This window comes from Elaeis guineensis, chromosome 8 (assembly GCF_000442705.2).
Source record: "Elaeis guineensis isolate ETL-2024a chromosome 8, EG11, whole genome shotgun sequence".
Classification (NCBI taxonomy): domain Eukaryota; kingdom Viridiplantae; phylum Streptophyta; class Magnoliopsida; order Arecales; family Arecaceae; genus Elaeis; species Elaeis guineensis.
In genome coordinates, this window is record NC_026000.2 from 15,334,923 (window position 1) to 15,354,709 (window position 19,787).

At 39.1% G+C, this 19,787-nt stretch overlaps 2 protein-coding genes across 5 annotated transcripts; both read right to left on the minus strand.

Moving 5' to 3' along the window:
- Positions 1-1,465: 1,465 nt before the first annotated feature.
- LOC105050247 (uncharacterized) lies at positions 1,466-2,601 on the minus strand. The gene has a single exon (XM_010930196.4). The coding sequence runs from the start codon at positions 2,540-2,542 to the stop codon at positions 1,688-1,690; it is 855 nt and encodes a 284-aa protein (XP_010928498.1). The 5' UTR covers positions 2,543-2,601; the 3' UTR covers positions 1,466-1,687.
- A 1,504-nt stretch (positions 2,602-4,105) lies between these two features.
- Positions 4,106-18,411, minus strand: LOC105050248 (AUGMIN subunit 5). 4 transcript variants are annotated; one of them, XR_833004.4, is made up of 12 exons: positions 17,704-18,410; positions 16,605-17,147; positions 13,755-13,896; positions 12,887-13,063; positions 10,354-10,563; positions 8,095-8,280; positions 7,524-7,683; positions 6,142-6,337; positions 5,171-5,303; positions 4,645-4,826; positions 4,399-4,514; positions 4,106-4,303 (listed from the first exon to the last, which is right to left on the minus strand). XR_833004.4 is itself a non-coding variant. In XM_029266144.2 (10 exons), the coding sequence occupies exons 1-10, from the start codon at positions 18,156-18,158 to the stop codon at positions 4,695-4,697; spliced, it is 2,328 nt and encodes a 775-aa protein (XP_029121977.1). In that variant the 5' UTR covers positions 18,159-18,411; the 3' UTR covers positions 4,329-4,694. The 4 variants fall into 4 exon arrangements, 2 of the variants coding, with proteins under 2 accessions (XP_029121977.1, XP_010928500.1); XR_012133814.1 differs by having other exon boundaries at positions 4,399-4,826; XM_029266144.2 differs by lacking the exon at positions 4,106-4,303 and having other exon boundaries at positions 4,329-4,826; positions 6,142-6,331; positions 17,704-18,411.
- Positions 18,412-19,787: the final 1,376 nt, after the last annotated feature.

Here is a 19,787-nt window from a genome sequence, read left to right on the forward strand (position 1 = left end):
CTTATGGTTCACAAAATAGGTTAATTTGATTGAGGTACTTGAGCTTGCATGTTCATGGTTAGTAAATCTCTAATATTGCCTTCTTTTTTTATATATACAATCGTAGAGTAAGCATTGTTCCTTAGTTGTAGTACAGGGAATGGTTTGCCATGTGGGTTAATATTTCTCCAGGTGATACAACTAAATGGGCTGAAAAAAAAATTTATCTCATCCGTTTAGCTTCGAAAATGCATGACCTCTGGTTTTCCGTGAAGGGCTTGACTAGTTTGGTGGCCATTACTGTAATCCTTCTTGAGGGAACTATCATTCACTAACAGCAACTGTTATGTAACGCAAAATTAGACTGTAATAGGATATAACCAACTCATTCCCTCTATCATCTTTGCACACAACACCTGAAGCTCTTTGTACAATGCTATCATCTGATAAGTGATGCATAATGTGCTGTGCACGGGGTGCAACCTTTACAATGGTACCATCTGATATGAGACATGGCATTTTTAATCATTATAGTCCAGAGTGAATGCCTCTAGTTGCATGTGGACCTCAACTTTGGTTGTCATAGAATCCTTCAGCAATGTTTGGCTAGAAGAACCTTTAGTTACTTTGTAAACCTCAGTAGCCATATGGTGGATCTCTAGCAAGAAGCTCGATGATATGAAGAATGCGCCAAGATCTACTAGGAGCACCTGCCTATGATTCTACTCTAGTAGAAAACATATTCTGATGAATATGTGGCATTTTCACCATTCTAATTGCAAAACAAAAATAATGATCATCTTTGGAAGGCCTGTTTATGGCTTTCATTTTTGCTCTTTCTAAACTCGAAGAAGAAAGATGAGGCCGACTGAGCCATACGTTTGACCAAACCACCCAGTTTAGCTTATGACTTGTTTGGAAGTCCTCAGCCAAAGGAGCATTTCATAGAAAGCTGGCAAGGAATTCCATTAATAACCGGTCGTTTATTTGCCGACACTCTCCCAGTGAGATATAATAAGGACAACCTTATTTTTCTCGTCTACAAGAGTTTTGAAGATGATGTTAGTAAAATCTTTAGAACTTTTGAAAGCAAATATTTATGCTTTCAAACAAAAAAGAAAGAAGCAAATATAAAAAATAGCAAGGTTGTATGACAAGTGCTGTCACCAAAATTCATTGCACCACCAATATTGAACTGGAATAGATTTGAGTGGAAATTGGAATGGTCATATCCTCTGATATTTTGGGTTTATAATCGAAATTGAAATTGAAATGAGAATATAATTTGAATACTAGGAAAGAATATGGATTGGATTTTAGAGGATGGAAGAAATTCTCATTTCCTCCTGAAATCAGAATAGGAGTCACTCATTTGTATTTCCATTCCAAAATCCAATTTTCCCCAACCAAACATGCCAATTTTTTAGAGAAACAAAAGTACAAAAAGTAATAACAATACCAAACAGGCCCTAAACTGAAAGCAATATGATGCAACCAAAGACATGAAGAAGATGCTGAAAAATATCAGCAAATCGCTACACATACAGAGTTTCTTAACTGTAAAAAGACATTATCAAAATTTCAACTCAGAAATCGCATTATTCTATACCGCAAAAGATCTATGAGCTCTGAAACATGTTTTAGAACGCCAGAATTCAGAAAAACAAAACCAGAAGCAAGATGATGAACATTTCACAACAAATTAATATCACCGTAACCAGATGGTGACCAAACACCCGGCTGAAATGCCCAGAATGCAACAAGTCGAGACCACGCGAACCCTCAGGAACAGGAGGTTCAAGCTCTTCGATGCTTGGAGAGCGAGGGTGAGGATCCGAAGCCGGCCTTGCTCCTCCATCCTCCGGAAGAAAGTGATCGGCTTGAGACTCCGGCGCATGAGGAAAGCCAGCGAGAATGGGAAGGCGAAGGCCATGAGTCCCTGGATCGAGACCTCTTCGGGGGGCCGCACCGCGTAGGCGATCCAAGCCCCGAGGCCGAGGTGGGCGACGCCCAGGAGGGCGAGGGTGGTGCTGAGGTCGTAGATGGACTTCCTCAGGGAGTCGAGCACCTGGCGTGTCTCGTTCGCAAGGTCGGAGTCGTCGCGCTCCACCGTGGGACCGGTGATCTCCTGGTGCTGGAATTCTGGGGATTGGTGAGGCTTTCCGGCATCGGAGGAGCTCTGCGGCGAGATCGACGAGAAATTCCTGGTGGTCGGTCTGCGATTGGGGCTGCTGGATTGTTCGAAAGTTCCGATTTTGGAGAGATCTGAGTGCGATTTGAGCAAATAAATGCTAGTGTTTATGGAAACCACTAAGGAGTCGGGTTTAGTGAGCGCAAGATTGGGGATTTTGGGGGAAATGGGGTAGGATTGGAGGAAGCTTGGATTAGGGTTGGGAGAATCCGAGGAGAGGAGAGTGAGATCGGAGGGAATAGGGATTGGTTTGGAGAGAGTTCTAAGAGGAGAGTTGGGCGGGAAGAGTGCAGTAAAGGAGGTGAGATTACGGTTTTTAGGGTTTGGGAGGAGGAGCTTCGAGGTTAATCTGCGAGAGAGGGAGGAGGCCATTTCCCGTGGATGGAAGGAGAGGGGAGGGAGAACAACACAGCCGCCTATAACTATTGCTGTTTTATTTATTTATCTATTTTTCTAGTTAAACCGCCTGTTATTTTTTGACCATCGGATGATAGAATTGTGACGATTAAACTAAGATGGCGATGGAGGACATTGGTGGATGGTGATATTAAGATTCCGTAGGAGATTGCTGATATTAAGAAATGCGAGCTGTTAATTCTACTTCGCCTTTGGAAACCATATCAACCCTCCTGGACCAAAAGTACTTGCTGCTAACAAATGTGAGTTGTCAATTCAAAGTTGATTGGTTATTTAGCACACGGTAAGTGGTGTGTCCATAACCATGTCATAATAATAATTAAATGCATGAGATCATGAATTAAATCCAACGGGGCATGAGGAAGGCATGCCATGCTCTCAGGGTTTTGGAGCTTAGTTTAGTGAATATTTCATAATTTGCATTAAAACCTTCTTTGCACACTGGATAAGGGTCCGTCGTTGGATAGTTGCATTCAGCTCCAAAATTCCATGAGGTGCATCGGCAACTTGATGTGAGAACCAAATTGTTTTCATTTGCATGGCACAAGAGTTAGGAAAACATGTGTCCTTGGAAGCCAAAGAAATTAGTTGCAGTCCATAATAATTAGACTTCTACGACAAGGGTAAAAGATTATGCTGCCAGCGCTTTGACTTGGATTGTTTAGGAGACCAGTGCATCAATATCTAATCAACAAGATATCCAACTCCTTTCCAACCCAACCCTTGAATGGATCTAACCATCAAACAGGAACAAACTAACCTAACTTTAACTTTTCGACCAAACAATATTTTGAATTAGATTGGCTTACGAAGAATCAGATTCTGTTTTCACAGAATTTTAACCGTAAATCCTATGCTATAAGTTGGTTTATGTTTCTTACACAGGTATGAAGAGTGAGAACAGGAGTGAGAACAGGACCAATTATTTGGATGGTGTTTTGTTGCTAGGTTGATGGATCCCTGTGAAGTAACTTTTATAATAAGAGTGATTACGCTATAGTGGCCGTTGTAACGGTCTCATTCCCACTCCATTTTATTTATATAATGATGGATAAATATATCAACCGCTATAACATATTATTTAGTATCATAATAGTTTGTTATAATGTCCACAGCAGCCATGTATGCATTGTTCTTCCAAATAAAATATTTTAAATTCAAATTTTCCTTAATTTTTTTTTGCTTGGAAAGAGTATTTACAATCTAAAAGAATAATTTTATTAAATAAATAGTGATTTTATAATAATATTTCTTTTTATTTATTATATGTTATTTTCTGTTATAACATTATTATAATATTTATGATGGTAATCATTACTTAGAAACTTAAAATACCGTAGTATGAGACTTAAAATAGCATAGTATGAGTAAATTAACGGCCCTGATAAACATTAGAACCGTGGCCCCTAAAATGCGTAAGAGAGAAGATGGTCAATGTTCTGAAAAAAAAAAGGTCACAAAAGGAAAGAACAAATATTATAAAGAAATCCTTAAAGCCTTTCCGCATTCAGTTAAGCGTTAGACAAAAAATTCTTTATTAAGAATAATCTATATGTTTGAGAAAACAAATCAGCAGTCTCATTGAGGTAATGGCTTCCTTCACATGATCAAGTAATGACATGAAATGGTTACATTAAAATGAATTATCAACCCTGCTTAGAGCTTCTCAGCAAGTGTTTCTTGGTTGATGCTTTAGAACTTGCAACAAGAAAGTGGCTGCACATGATCATAAAAAAAAAAAAAAAAAAAAAAATCATTTTGATTAAAGAACAAGTGTACAAAGAAACATTACAAGGACAACTGATACGTACCCCCAAGATGTGTGCTGCAAAAACCAAAGAAAGAAAGAAAAAAAAAATCAAGCAGTAAATGGTACAGTCGATCCAACCCCTCCATCAACCAGCCAAGTGTTTACTATACAGAGGATCTAATGATGAGTTGAAGTGATCAGTAGCGCAGAAGAATGACATGATGAAATCTTCACTAGAAATAACAGAATCTACTGAGGATGAACAACTGCAAAACCCTTGAGGGTAATTTCAGCAGACTACACTCACCACAATTAACCCAAGCCAGTGGAATTGGCTAAAGTACGAAAATGAAACATTCACAAAAGCTCCTTGTCATAAAATGCCATCTGAAGTTGTTTGACAAGGTTCAGCCAAGCACCCACCGTTTGCCCATCAACTGTAACCCAGTCCACGGCAGTTGCTGCTGGTTGCTCCCACCACTCATCGACCTGCATGAAAAAAATTAAATATAACTTCTCCCTTGGTAGATATCAAATATACACACATGAACATGTTCATAGAATCTCCCACAGCATGATCCAAGCAGCATATGCTAATCCATATGAGAAGCCAGACATGCAACCGCAGCTAGTAGCACGTGAATAAAAATAGGAGAATGGATGTTGCACTAATAAAGCAAAAGATATATTACAAGCTGCCATGAGTTTCAACCATACCAATAGCAGCAAAAGGCAAAACATCAATCAACAACAAAGTGGCCAAACATTTTGGATAAGCACTTCTAGGCTACCATGGTAACGAAATTATCGACACATGGTTGGGGGTTGCTTACCAGGCCCCTAACACGTTGGCAATCTGTCAAGCATCTTTGAGCATCCAGGACTGCATTCCTAAGTTCTGGCAACCATCTTTCTGTAACGACTTTCTCTTGCTCACCAGACAACTTCAGACAATAATTGGCCATCCTGCAGGGTTTATAAGCAGTTAAAACCCAGGTTGAATTCTGCTTCTCTATAAACCATGCAAAACTTGATGCTGAGAACATAAATTCAGACTGCAAGAAAACAAAGACAGGCTCTGAGGAGCAACCCTCAGGGGTCCCAAGAGAACTCCAGCCTTTTCAAGGGTGCTATCTATACTGCAGGGGTTATCGACATATGAAGGATGATGCCCACTGAACCAGTAAGAAGGTCAATGTGAATTTAAATGCTATGAATTTTGTTTTATACTCCATAACTCCAGTTTTTTCATGCCTGTTTCCTCTCTAGATTCTTTTTGGCTCCTAAGTTATATTTTGACTTGTACAATTCGAGGTTTTGATAATTACTTCCATTTTTAGTATCAGCATGAATATCTCCAAGAATTAGTTTGATTGACAGCCCATCATCGAGCCTATGAAGTGCATCACCATTAATTGGCACTTCAACAGAACTTTTACTGGTGATATTCTTCAGGTATTTAAGTGAATCATAGGGGGGGAATGATTTCACCAAAGAAAATAAAGAAAGAAGGTGAAATAACCAAGACATCTCGAACCAGGAAGGTTCTTTAACAATACATGATCGGCAAAATGTGAACTATGAGCCTCAACCAGACCCAAGTAAACATCTATGCTTTTACAAATTTCAATCTTCAAACCTAAATTTAGGGTCTCAACATATTTAGGTGCAGTATAATAACAAGTTTTATTGAAGCTTGAGCCTTCAATAATAAGTACTCCAACACATTGTGCAAAATAATTATACCCAATATCAATCCCTCCAATAAAAAGGGAATCGAACAATAAAACAAAGAAACTTATACCTCTCATATTCTTGTTGTACACGATGTGCATGGTTTAGTAAAACACGATTATTCTCAACAAGGTTTCGTCGAGTATGAACTAGGTTGATTGCCCTTGATAAATCCTCCAATACACTAGCCTCTGAGCCCCGAAGCTTTAAACAGAATTCCAGAGACTCTAGAACTGATGCCAGGCCAGCATCTGAACTTTCTGCACCTAAACGACCAAGTTCCTCCATTAAATCCAAGAAATTGTAAACTAAAGAAATATACAAATCCTAAAAGATAATACCCCAGCAAAAACGAAAAGGGATTCATGATTCAAGTTACAATTATAATTCCCCTGAAATAGCAAGCATGCCCAGCCACACAGAAAATTCTATCGAAATGCTAGCGTCCAAATAGTGGTAGCAGTACATGAATACCAAATCCTTCATTAATGCAAATAATATATTAGTGGATATAATGGATACAAGAATTGAAAACCATATAAACATGTTAGAATTATGCCACCTAAGTAATCAACAAAAGATCAAGCCTAAATTATGCAGTCAATGGCGTGAATTTTAAGCCACGGCATGCAGCCAAATGGGAACATCACATCAAGTGTGCAATAGTAAGCACATGATGCCCAATTTTGTGGCTATAACATGTCAAGTTCTTTGATAAAACAACAAATAGGGCCTCTAATTGCAAGTGCATGGAAAAAAATATTTCAATTTAATAACTGAGATGAACTGGGACTTGTCCCGGTGGTCATACTCCTCTATCTAGCAACCAGAGGTTCTGGATTCGAATCTTGGATGGTGCATTTCTGTATCAGGACCTAGATAATTATGGTGCAGGTGGGCTGCCCTCCCTCTCAGAAAAAAGGAAAGAAAAGAACAAGAAAAAGAAGCAGGACAATTGACTGATAAAACAACAGTTTAGCAATAAGCTGGCTTGACAATAGAAAATGCAACCAAAAGAGAAGAAAGATCTTCTATTATATAATAAGAATATTGTAGCTTTCAAGTTATTTAGTCTGTTTCTGGATATACTTTCAGAAAACAATTGTTTCCCTCTTCTTTAGTAGAAATATTGGAATTTAAGAAATTAAATTTTCAGAGGAGGTTAGTCTGATTGTAAAGAAGTAGAATGGTAGAAGCAAGGCAAATAATATGATCAAATTCTGAAATTCTATTCTGGACATATTGAATCCATAACATCTGGATTTCATTGATTTTCGCAACATAATCTGCTGGGTGTCAATGAATAAATAGTACGTCTTTTGTTTTTTTTTTTTTTAAAAAGGAAAGAAGGCCATGCAGAAGAGCAATCTCTTATGGCCCCTTGGCACATCAATATGCAGAGCTAGTGATGCTATTAAGGCACTTTGTCCGGGTGCTCACATGAAAGCTTACCAGGATGATACTGAAGAGCAGCAATAATGCGACATATAGATGGAATTGCTGATGGATCTCCAGCACCAGCTCTCGCTGTCAATATAGCAGCATGCTTTTCTGCAGCTGAAAGTGCATCTGGTCCTGTAGCACCATTAGCACCCATGAACTCCAAAAGACCCTGCTCAAGAAAGGCAAATAAATAATGCATTAAGCTTCCAGAAGTGACGCATATATAGATGTATTCTGCAAGTACAAGAAAATTATAATCATTCAGATAAGTCCTAAAAGGCTAAAATTGTAGAATAATAAACCAACTACTAAAATCAGATAAAATATATGGAACATATATATCAGAAAGAGAGGACCATGGATAGCTAAAATAAAATCAAAACATATGCTTCCAATTCTTGGCTGAAGTCTATAGTGAAATGCTGCATGCAGATTTTACACCTACTTTCATTTGTTAGGATAATCTTTCTACAAAAGGCTACATATGAAGATGTCATTGTCCCTAAAATAATATATGCAGCACTAGAAGCTACATGATTCATAATATTTTATAGCTATAACCATTTGTGAAATCACCAACCTGTGCAGTTGCTGGCATCATGTATAAACTATTGTCCAGGCTTTGATAGAAGGCAGATACTTCTTTTTCTATGAGATCCTTTGCACTATTTGAAATGTTCACCACAGCCGTGCATGCTGGAATGATTGTCCTTGCTGCATGTTCTCGTGCTGCTAATGGTTGTTGGTCCCAAAATGCCGATGCATCCTGCAGCATACAGAGATCGGTTAAGTTCATAAGGTAAAAATGCACACAATATTAGCAAAACACAAAAAATTGCATGTCCAAACAAGACTCCCATATGCAGCTTATGGATCAAAATAACTACCATAAACATAAAGACAGGAACCATCACTGTCTGCTATCAAATACCAGGCAAGCTATGAGGATAGCTATAGGGCTTACAAGATATATAAATCAAAGAAAATGTATGCATTTAAAAAAGAACAACCGAGCATCTGTTTCAGGGATGGATGTATGATAGTTAGAAGAGAAAATAAACATTTCTCTCTATGTGAGAGTTTCTACCACTATATAATGATTAAATGAATGGCTTCTTTAGAATTATTCTTTTCAAGTCAAACTTGATGGCCATCTACCACTCAAAGGCCAGTTTCCAATTTACTTCAGTCCTAGCATTGTTTAACTCTACATCCTTTTATATAAATAATCAAAGTAATGAAACTCTCCTGTTCAGCTAGTCTCTCATTCTTCAATCTAATATGAACCCACATCTCAACTTGTGACAACCCACGCACCTAGGATGTCAATAGGTTTAACTGTGGACCTGATTTTAGACTGTTGCAGAACAGGCCATGGAGTCCAAGCTCTTTGACAACTCCAGATTTGCACAAGATGTACCTGTCCTGATGACATCCCTCCATATACTTTATTTTGATATAACGATTTGTTACTCCCATATTCTCTAGACTGCCATGTTATCTAGCAATCTTATCCACTCATAGCATGCACCAAAGCTTTTCTTCCTGCATGTTGGTTAAAGTAATTGTGACACGCGTAAGGGGTAAGGACTAGTTCATGCACCCTTTATTGCTATCCAGTTGTACATGAATATACAAACTGATATACCTTTCTCCCTCAGGATCGACCAAACATGCTTGCTTCTCTATCAAATTTTATGTAAAAACATAAGTTCCTCCTCACTCTGAACTATTCCATTAATGACATTTGTAGAAATTCACCTCAAAGGATGAACATTTGTTTTTGTGTGGGAATCAAAAAGGCTTTAGATCAATCTTGATTAAAGCACAATACCCTTTATAAATTAAATAATCAACTGCAAGCTGGTGAAGCAATTTTAAAATGTATTCTTATAGCCAGGCAGGAACCTTTAACAGATGGCTAAGAAGGGCTAGGTAGAAACAGCTCCTTGCCCTTAAGCTAAAGTCCTTAACTAACAAATATGACCAGAAATTGTGTCTCATTTCCAAAAGGGTCAAAGAACACTAATACATAGAAGAGTGCCATCCAGCACCACTCTGTTCCCTGCCTTACCCATCCACCGGGGCAGGAGGAGATTGGTGTGACACACAGGGATTGGTGAGATTCAAGTGGGGGATGGGCCATTTACTGAGCACCAAAGTAGAGCTATGTTGGATAGGGAAGAAAGTGGGGAATTAGTGGTGCTAAATAGCAATTTTCGAAGTCATCATTCTTAAATCAGAGCTCTCAGTTTTCAAAAGCATGAAGGCACATGGTAAGGAATATAATATGAATAACTCAAAATGATGAAAGAAATAAGCTACAAGACATGTTAAGGATTTGTTTCCTTTTTAACCTACAAATTTAGTTCATTGTCCCAACAAATACATCGTAGAAGAATATACCAGACAACCATGGCCTTATGTCAAACAGTTGATGTTATATAACTAGACAATAATAGAACAGAACTGGTTCATGATAGAAGAGCACGAGGAACCCAACAAAATGAGGCTATAATGGAATGACCAAAATCGGAAAGTCAACCTTTTCAATCGACTCTTTTAAATGTATTTTTTGGTGCTATACAGTATAGAAGATTCATGGTGTTGATTCATTTAAGTTTGTTTGGCATTTGAGTTTTTTTAAGGCCATTTTAAGTAGGATTATTCACCAAAATAGGTGATCATGTAACGATGCAATTCTTTTATGCATAAATGACCAGTCTGAACAAACATCAATGGGTCACTACAAAAGTTGAAAATGTAATGCTTTTCAAAGATCATGAATATCCTTGACTAAAAAACCACATGAGGTGAAAATTAGAACAAGCTTTCTAACCATATTGGCCCTAAGAAGAGCAGTATAAATAGACTCCACTTCTGATCTACGAGCATCAAACTCTTCAATTTTTTTCCATTTTTTCTTCAGGGAATCTTCTGCTTCTTTCCACTCCGTGCACAACTTATTCAAGCGTTGCACCTCGGATGTCAGTGTACTCAAGCTTGCCCTCAATCCAGCAACATCTCTTTCCCTGGTCCAGACTTCTAACTGCATAAAAGGGCAAAAAACATGATCAGAATAAAGCATTGTCAAAGCACCTAAATGCAATAATATTTGCTCGATGCGCAGATTAAACTAATTACAGTTGGCTATACAAACAAGAATACAACATGAATGCCTGCCACTTGCCAAAGTAGGTTGATCCATGTAGTGAATTCGAAAAAAATTAAAATATCCTTAGGACAAACATGCTGATAAAAAGAACGGCCTCTCCACATGCAGGGTTAAGGCTGCGTATATTTGATCCTCTCTAGACTCCGCAATGATAGAAGCCTCATGCATTGGGCCACCCTTTTTTAATAGAAGGCATAAAAAACATGCATATTTGCAATAAAATAGGTAAATGAATTCAACATTTCTAGCGGATCAAACATAACCCATTGTTTCTCTTAGTCCACAGTTCATCACATGGCACTGAAGTAATTTATCTTGCCAACATATCCACCCAAATAAATTTCAGGAGTTTTGACACGTGTCTTTAATTGGATAGGGAATAAATTTCCATAGAATTTAACTTGAACCAGTGGGAATAAGATGTCATATGCACTATAAGTTTATAACTAGGAAAAGGAACATGAAGCTTTCAAAGTTAACTTTAGAATGAGTGGACTGCTACCTCTCTGCCAACCATCTTTTAATGATATTTCCTCCTCAAATGCTGTTATGTCGATTCCTTGTTTCAACATTTCCTCTTCCTTTTTTCTAAACCCATTTTCTTCTAATGCAAAGCTTTCTTCTCCATTGGTTGTTTCCATCTTCCAAACAAAGATTAATCAACATCATCATGTGAAAGTAGCAATACTTTGGCATCTTTCACAAAAGCAATTGGTATCAACTGGGTTAAAACTTTTTTAAAAAATGCCTTTAATTTAGTGGTTTCCTTCTGACACATTTCAGCTTGCAATAGAAGCAGTAAGTGCTTAAAGATGAACAAACTTCTGGTTTGTGCCATTATTTCAAGAGATTGCCTATATGGTCATCAAAGAACCAAACTTAGGTGGGCCAGACACTTGATCGTTGCTTAGCGTTGGGCTGCCCAGACCCTAAGTAAACACCTAAATACCTCTTGTCCAAAATGCATGCCTAGGCCTGCCCAAGCACCGAAGTGAACGGAAAAGGATGGACACCATGTCCACTAGTATAAACTCCCAATCTCAAACGATGCCACCCCCTCCCCTTCTCCCACCAACATCCTTCCTTTAAAGTGGAGAGGAGAAAAATAGATACCGTTTCAGCAGCTGAAAACAAGTGCCATGGCAACAAGGAAGTGGGGTTTCAGGGCCCGTAATGGCAGCAACAGCAGCAGGTGGCAGGTGAGGGTTCTCCCAGTCCACTCTTGGCACCTTTTCTCCTCCATCTTCCCCCTTTTCTGTCGCTGCTGTCTGTCAAGACCAATACGGCAATGGACTTGAGGTGCATCTGTGGGGCCATTGCTCATCAGATTTTTTTCCCTGGGTTGCCTCATCTGTAGGTGCTCATCCAGTGCCAGTCCTTATTCTAATTATTGTCAGCAGCAGAGTTGAGGGTACTCATGAGGTCATTGCTTATGGGATGTTCTTTGTGATGCTTATCTTATGGACACCTGCCCAATGCTTGGGCACTGGGCTGCTCCTTGGCCACCTCAATTGTTTACAATCTTCTAGACTAGTAGCATGTTTAAAATGGTTTACAGAACACCCAAGCCCCATTCATTATAATGCATAACCATACCAAAGAGATAATGCAAAATTATAGACCTTTATATGCAGGGGAGGAAAGAAAATAAAGCAAACACACATGCCAAAAAAAGTACAAACAGGTGAAACATTAACGGAAAACAACATCTAAGTACTACTTGATGCAAACTTCATAATCTATGCATAGACATTATATTCATAGTTTTCAAGGTCCAACAAAGAAACATGCAAATGTACAGGCATGCGGACATACCTACATGCATACAATGCATGACAACAAGATTTTCCAAACTTATGTTTCCAAAAGACAAATCGATTTGCATGCTCTGGAGTATGGCACTTGACATATATAAAAATTCATAATACAACATCAGCATCAAACTCATAATACAATATCAACATGATGATCATCACAAGCGTGTGAAAAGAGTAATAAATTTCAGCTTTTCGACACTTAACTGAATGATAGAAATTTAAAAAAAAAAATCAGACACCAAATGCATTGGGATCATAGAACCAGCCAATGTAATATAGTGGCAACTTCTCTCATGAATGTAAATGCAATTGCCAAGACAGCAACTTCATTTGGTATGAAACTGATAACAATAACCATCAGATCGATCAAGACACTATACCTCCAAATGCCTGATATTGCCTAGGTTCTGTGAGGTGCCTCCAGCAGGAAGAATCTGTGAGGAAACAGTATCATTGCTGCCATGGAGGCGTTTTAAAAGCTTTTGACACAAGGCTTTGGCTTCTGCAGCCTTGTTTAATGCATCTTCAGTGGCCACAAATTGCTGCACATGTGCTTTCTGTAAAGCAAAAGAAATATGAGGTGGATTTCAGCACCATAAAAGATCAGTGAAAAAAATTTCCATGTCATCCTAGCAGGTCTAAGGTAACAGATTCAACATAACCTTCGCAAAGCTTTCAAATAAATTACACAAACAACTCACTTTACAAAAAGATCATGTACAAAACCAAAAATTCAGTTTGGGTATTTCTTGCTAGCTTCAACTTTTTCCAAGTTTTACTACAATATTTGTTATAGATATTGTAATATTTTTGGGGACTTAAGCAGATCCTACTGAAGTTTTCACTTTTGAAAAAAATAAACAAATTTCCATCTCTATGTGTACCATCTTGCATGCCAACACCCATTTGAAACAGTGTTCTGTGATGTAGGAGTTAAGGGATTCAGTGTCAGCATACACATCAATGAAATAATTAATAGAAAAAGATCCCAGATGTATGTAAGCCAAAGCATGTAAACGAACAATCCACAGTTCAAAAATTACAGAAAATCAAACATATCAAGTAATGAAAGTGTTATTGCAAGAGCAAACTGCCAGGAAATGTCGCTTTTAACAAGTTGCATATGTTCATGTCTGAAAATGAGAACAAAACAAAAATAAGTACATTTAATAGTTCTCTATCGGAAAGGTCAAGCAAGTGAGGGCTTGCTAAACACAATTAAAGGATGCCACAATCAAAGAGGGATACCTGTCTTTCAAGAAGCTGGTTATAAGTTCCCTTTGTGCTTAGGTCTGTTCCAATCTTTCCATTGCCATACACTTGATATGGTAAGGGTGAGCTTGCATCAGGTGAAGCAGCATCGGTCACTCTATCATTTTCATATTTGTATCTATATGGAAAGGGTGACAACTTTCGTCAAATGACAACTCAGTAAATAGTGCATAATAAATGAACAAGCAGACTCTGAAAGAATTAGGAGCCTGTAAATTAACAATAGGTCCTGCTATTTGATACTTGCAAATGCACAGAAACTATATAAACAGCACTGGATCTGCGAGCATTAGAGATCCCAAAAAGTTAACCTTCAAGCACTGTGCCAACGTAAGTGCAAGCAGGGATGGAAGGAATATAAAAAAGAACAAGTTTAGTTATACGAGCACAGGCAGATAACCAGTAAGAAAGCAAGTAACAAATTAACCATTGGACTTTTCGTACACAAACATGTTATATGTTTCATAATTTGATTCATATCTTGACCCATATAGATTAGATAAGGCTTATTGGTTACACTATATTCCATTGAGTATCCTACATGTTATTTTCTTAAGGCAGGGTTCAAATTAGTTTTAACTCTTGAGAAACCAGTAGTACTAACTTGGATACCCAAAAGCATCTAAAGCCTCGCTCTGTAAACTACATCCATCCATACATGCGTCCAGTTCATATTTTGACTAAAATATGTTATAAACTAATGCCATAGGTAATTGCATGCCTATAGCAAGCTGAAGTTACATTCATCATGCTCCATTAGATTAACAATATGCAAATGTTCACAAGGAGATGGCGACAACAAGAAAACTTTAGTGGGCTTCATACTTTGGATCTAACAAATGGGAATTGATTGTAGGCAAATTGGTTATGATATATTCTTCAAAGCCTCACCTTCAATGCATCAATATAAGCATGAATACATGTCGTGAAGAGATTCTCACAGTTCAAGTGATGCTCCCTATTAAGCTTGCATGATTTCTCTTTTGCATGAGATCTTCCACATTATCCGGAAAAGAAGCATTTGATGGCTCTTTATATCAGTTTCACATAAGAATTTCTTTCTGATGATTGACAATTTTATATTGAACCAGTGCCAAGAGACATATTTGGTCAATAGCTATCTACGTGCAACTGATGTATCTAAATATCAAATTAGACAACACTCACACAAACTCATCAAAGCATTTGCATGCAACAAAACTCATGGTGACAGATAAGAATCAGCCAGTTCAATACTGAATTGCCATAAAAGGTTAAATCTTGATATCTAATTCCTGATTGCAGGGCCAAAAAATGGCTTTTTTTGCTTTCTAGGCTTTGAAAAATTTGGTTTAAAGTAGTTGGATGGCAGGGGGTTAGATTTCAGAGATTCATTATCCCAAATATATCAATCGGTATGTCTGACCCACAAATTCCACATTTTGAGTAAAAAGGGTTGGGTAGTACAGGTTCTTGGGAATTAAGAACTAGGGTCATTATGGTTAATATGCCACTAATGATAAGAAAAAGAAGCTGCAATTGATACTTTCTGGTCTATAAGAGAGTCTGGATTTGGATTTATCTCACTTCTACACAATTCTGATTATATAGAACATAGAATCAGAATACAGAAGAAAAAGAAACAAGGAAAATGAAGGGGGAAGAGTGAAATCCAACACAAGATATAGCTTTTTATTTCATAATAAACTCAATAATTTGAATTGCAAGTTGATGCTTACGCCTCATCTTGAATCATATCTTTACAGTCTTTCTCCAGTTAACTCCTCACTGAACTTCTAAGAACAAAGGAAAACAAATTGTTTAATTTATCCTTAGCTTATTTTAGGAGGATTTCAAAAACAAAATTTATATCTATATAAGAAATTTGACATTCCAACATTGAGATTTTGTATCGTTGATGTTCGCCTGCTGATAGGAGATCACATAGTATGAGGGGCAGAAATGAGATAAAAAAGAAATGTGATCTTTGGATTAAAGTAAGTTTTCAATTCTGCAGTTTGTGATACATTTCATATCTTTTAAACACATTCAGTTGATTCGATGGAGGTCTATAGGTTGCTGTAATTACAAACAAGAATTTTTTTTTAAAATTGTTGCAATTAGACAATACAAGCAGTATTGTCACTCTCAATGCAACCCAACTTAACCAGACTCTGTATTTTAGTTTGTCCTCATCCTAGCAAATTCTAGTTTCCTCTCCAACACAGCATACATAGAACAACCCGCAACTCACATACTTGACCTTATTGTTTAGCTGTATAATAAGTTTTTTCAGCTTGTATTCTGCATTTCGTGGCTTAAAACATCACCACTAAGCAACAAGCCATGAACCTGGCATCAGCCGTCATCTTTTTTATCTGAGCTTGCGACTGCGGTCAGGCATCAGCAATGCAAAGCATGAAAAAAGGATCATTGGAGGCAGAAAAAGGGGATTTACGCTAGCTTGTTCACTAATTTAAGTCAAATAGTGTTGCTTAATTCTGTGTATAATTGTAATGGATTTGTTCTTCAAAGAACATTCACATGGGGAACCAACTTGGGCTAGTGGTTTCATTGCTAAGCGCATACAATGAGATGTGGTGTCCTATGGTCAAGCAACCTCCAAAAACAATGCCTGACAGGTGTCACAAATATTGAATGCATTTCTACCATATACAAAAAATAAGATTGCACAGGAAAATTACATGCAATATCTTATTAATACTCATGATGAAGAATGATAGATTATGTAAGCAAAAGATTAAAATTATCATTTTGGAAAGTTTTGGCTTGTCTAGAACAACAGAGAGAAGCATAAACAATTTAGATACTTCATAATATAAATACCTCAAGAGTTCTGCATCAGCTCTGATATCGATCTTTTCGGTTTCTCTATGAATAAGCATATTAACCCTTGAAGTATATGTAGTTATTGACTGAAGTAGAAGATAAGGATTTTTCAGTGCATCTAGTGCTACTGTTTTAATATCTTCAGGTACTTCACCATCTAAATCAAGGCCTAGTTTGGCAGCATCTAACTGGGCATTCAAGCTAATACCACTCCCTTCATATGCTGGAAAAGTACTACGAATTCTTTCGATCATATGAGCAGCAAGAGTTTCACATGCTTTCCGAATATTTCTCTCTCTTGAAGTCTCTATGAGAATGATGTCATCTGATGATCTATTGCCCTTGACGGTGGAGTAAACTGCCTCTTTCTCACCATGTGCATGGGGATCGTCAACTGCATCAACAGCACTACCTGTAGTCAGCCTCCGTACATCTCTTGCTTGATTTACATAATGATGAAGACGTCTTTGGTACTCGGCAAATATCTTAGTTGCTTCATCACATTGCTGATCATATGCCTCCAACATCACCTGCTTGTGCCTGATATGTTAAAACATAAAAAAAAAAAAGAGGATATCAACAAGATAAATAACAAATGAAGTGAAGCATAAAAGACTGTTGATAGTTTCCACTATGGACACCAATCATAGATCATAAAAATACTGTACCCAACAATGGAAGCATGCTTTCACAGGATTTCTCCCAGCCATTAACATTTTATGAGACAATTTCGGATAGGAGAAAAAGGGAAATGAAATCACCAACTAAAGTAAAACAAAAGGAAGAACTAGTCAAAAACATCTCATCCCCACTTTGCTTCCATTCTGTCGGATCCCTATAACAATTTAATTTGGAGGACAAAGAGTGTATATTTCTTTTCAATTTTCTTTGGTAAATCTTCATCTGCCAGTACCACCATCAACTACCAGCAAAGAGAACAATGAGAGAAGAAGATTATAGACTGCATCTCTTCTACTAGCTTCCTAACTCAGATTTTGAGCATTTTCTACTAAACCCAAGTTCCCAAATAAATGAATAGATAAGAAAAATCTCTTCTTTTTTCATCTTTCTTTTTTAGTCTTATCGAGTTCCTAACCTGGCATTAGATCTCTCGTCAAGCATTCTCTTCCTCTCCGACTCCTCCCTGGCAACTTCAACCATCCGAGCCCTCAGCTCCTTCCGCTGCCTCCTCACCACGTTCCTCAGCCTCTCGGCCTCCTCCTCGGCCAGATCCCTCTCCCTCAGAGCGGTCTCCCTGGACTCCAAAGACGAGCCTTCCTCAAATTTTCCCTTCTCCCTCTCCCTCCTCCTCCCCCTCCCCCCATCCACCGCCGGCGGAACCCCGTGCACCATAATGTTCCTCCGCGCCGTCGCCACCGTCCGCTCCGATCGGACCCGCTGGAGGAGGAAGCTCCACACCGGCACCATGTTCCCCCGGCAGATCTTGCGGAGCTGGTCGGCAGAGGGCGGCGGCGAAGGGTACCCCATCTCCTTCTGCAGCCACTCCAGGATCGCCTCCGGCCGCGGCGTGGAGCCCCCAGGGCCCTGCATTCCTCCGGCCGGCCGGATCGCCGCCTTGGAAGCCCTAAGCTCCGCCGGATCTCGTCCGCCGTCGATCGGAGAGGAAGGTTTCAGGACCAGCCGGCAATCCAGATCCGACGAGAGAAGCTTACAACAGCACTATGGGAAACCCTAGCACTGCAAAATTCTTAAAGGCTGGGACGAGATTTTGGTCTGAAGAGGAGCGAGGAGCGAGGGCTTCTGGTGAGAGTTTTCGAAGCAGACGAGCGGGGGTGTGCTTTGATTTTAAGCCGCGGTCAAGGTATAACTAACTGGTGCTACCAACCGTTAGACCTGTGATGAATCCTGAGCCGTCTGATCTGTTGTCTTTTTGTAAAACGTCGCGTACCCAGCGGCTGGGAATCACAATAGCTTTGGGGATTTTTTTTTTCGCTCGTACGGTAGGTTTGGGGTTTTAAGTGCAGGCTGGCAGACTTAAAAATGGAGACGGCAATCCAGATCCGGCGAGGGTTCGACGCCTTGGGCATTGACCGTCTGCTATTTATCTTTAGCAGCAACTCTTTCTGCATTTGCGTTTGCTGAGATTTTGCCATGACAATTGCATCGCTGCAAAGATGCATTATTTATAGTAAATTCAACATTCTGTTGGCAATTTTATCATCTTATGATTCAAATATGGTGAACATATATAATCTTTAGAATTTCTACTCTTTTTCTTTGACAAAGTGCATACTTATTGCTGGTATGCCTTATGATAATACGTCCATGTAAAACATGAATATAAATCTACATGCTTGAGATCCATTAAGACAATTTTTAGCTGAGAAAGTCTTGCGAATGGGATTTGTTACTAATTAAACTAACCACTGTTATAGCAAACATGCTCAACCTTGGTTCTTGGTCCCTATTAATGTTATTTAGACTAGCAGATTTATTGATTATTTGATGCATAGTTTATAAATGTCTAAGTCATATAATTTTTTGTTTGTAAATAATTTAGAGATAGTAGGTTTCATCGAGCTACTTAAATTATTGATATAGGATCTGTTGGGTATAAACTACCCCCAGCCGAAGTCCGTGTCAGGAGTGACCCTCCAGGGATTCTACCGACGTCCGACCTTCGGCGACATCTTTCCGAACCTCTCCGGCGGTCGAGCCTCCGCGACATTCCCGAGTTCCGCCAACGGATAAACCCCCACTAGTGTCGACCGGATTCTCCACGACGGACGGACTCCACCCAAGTTTCCACGATGGTCGACCACCTTCTAGACTTCATCCGGACTCCTACGGGAGCCGGACTTCATCTCCGACTCCGACTGCAGGAAGACTTCATCCGGACTTTGTCCCCGACTCCGACTGCAGGTAGACTTCATCCGGACTCCTACGAGAGCCGGACTTCGTCCCCAACTCCGGCTGCGGGAAGACTTCATACGGACTCCTACGGGAGCCGGACTTCGTCCCCGACTCCGGCTGCAGGTAGACTTCATCCGGACTCCTACGGGAGCCAGACTTCGTCCCCGACTTCGGCTGCAGGAAGACTTCATACGGACTCCTACGGGAGCCGGACTTCATCCCCGACTCCGGCTGCAGGTAGACTTCATCCGGACTCCTACGGAAGCCGGACTTCGTCCCCGACTCCGGCTGCAGGAAGACTTCATC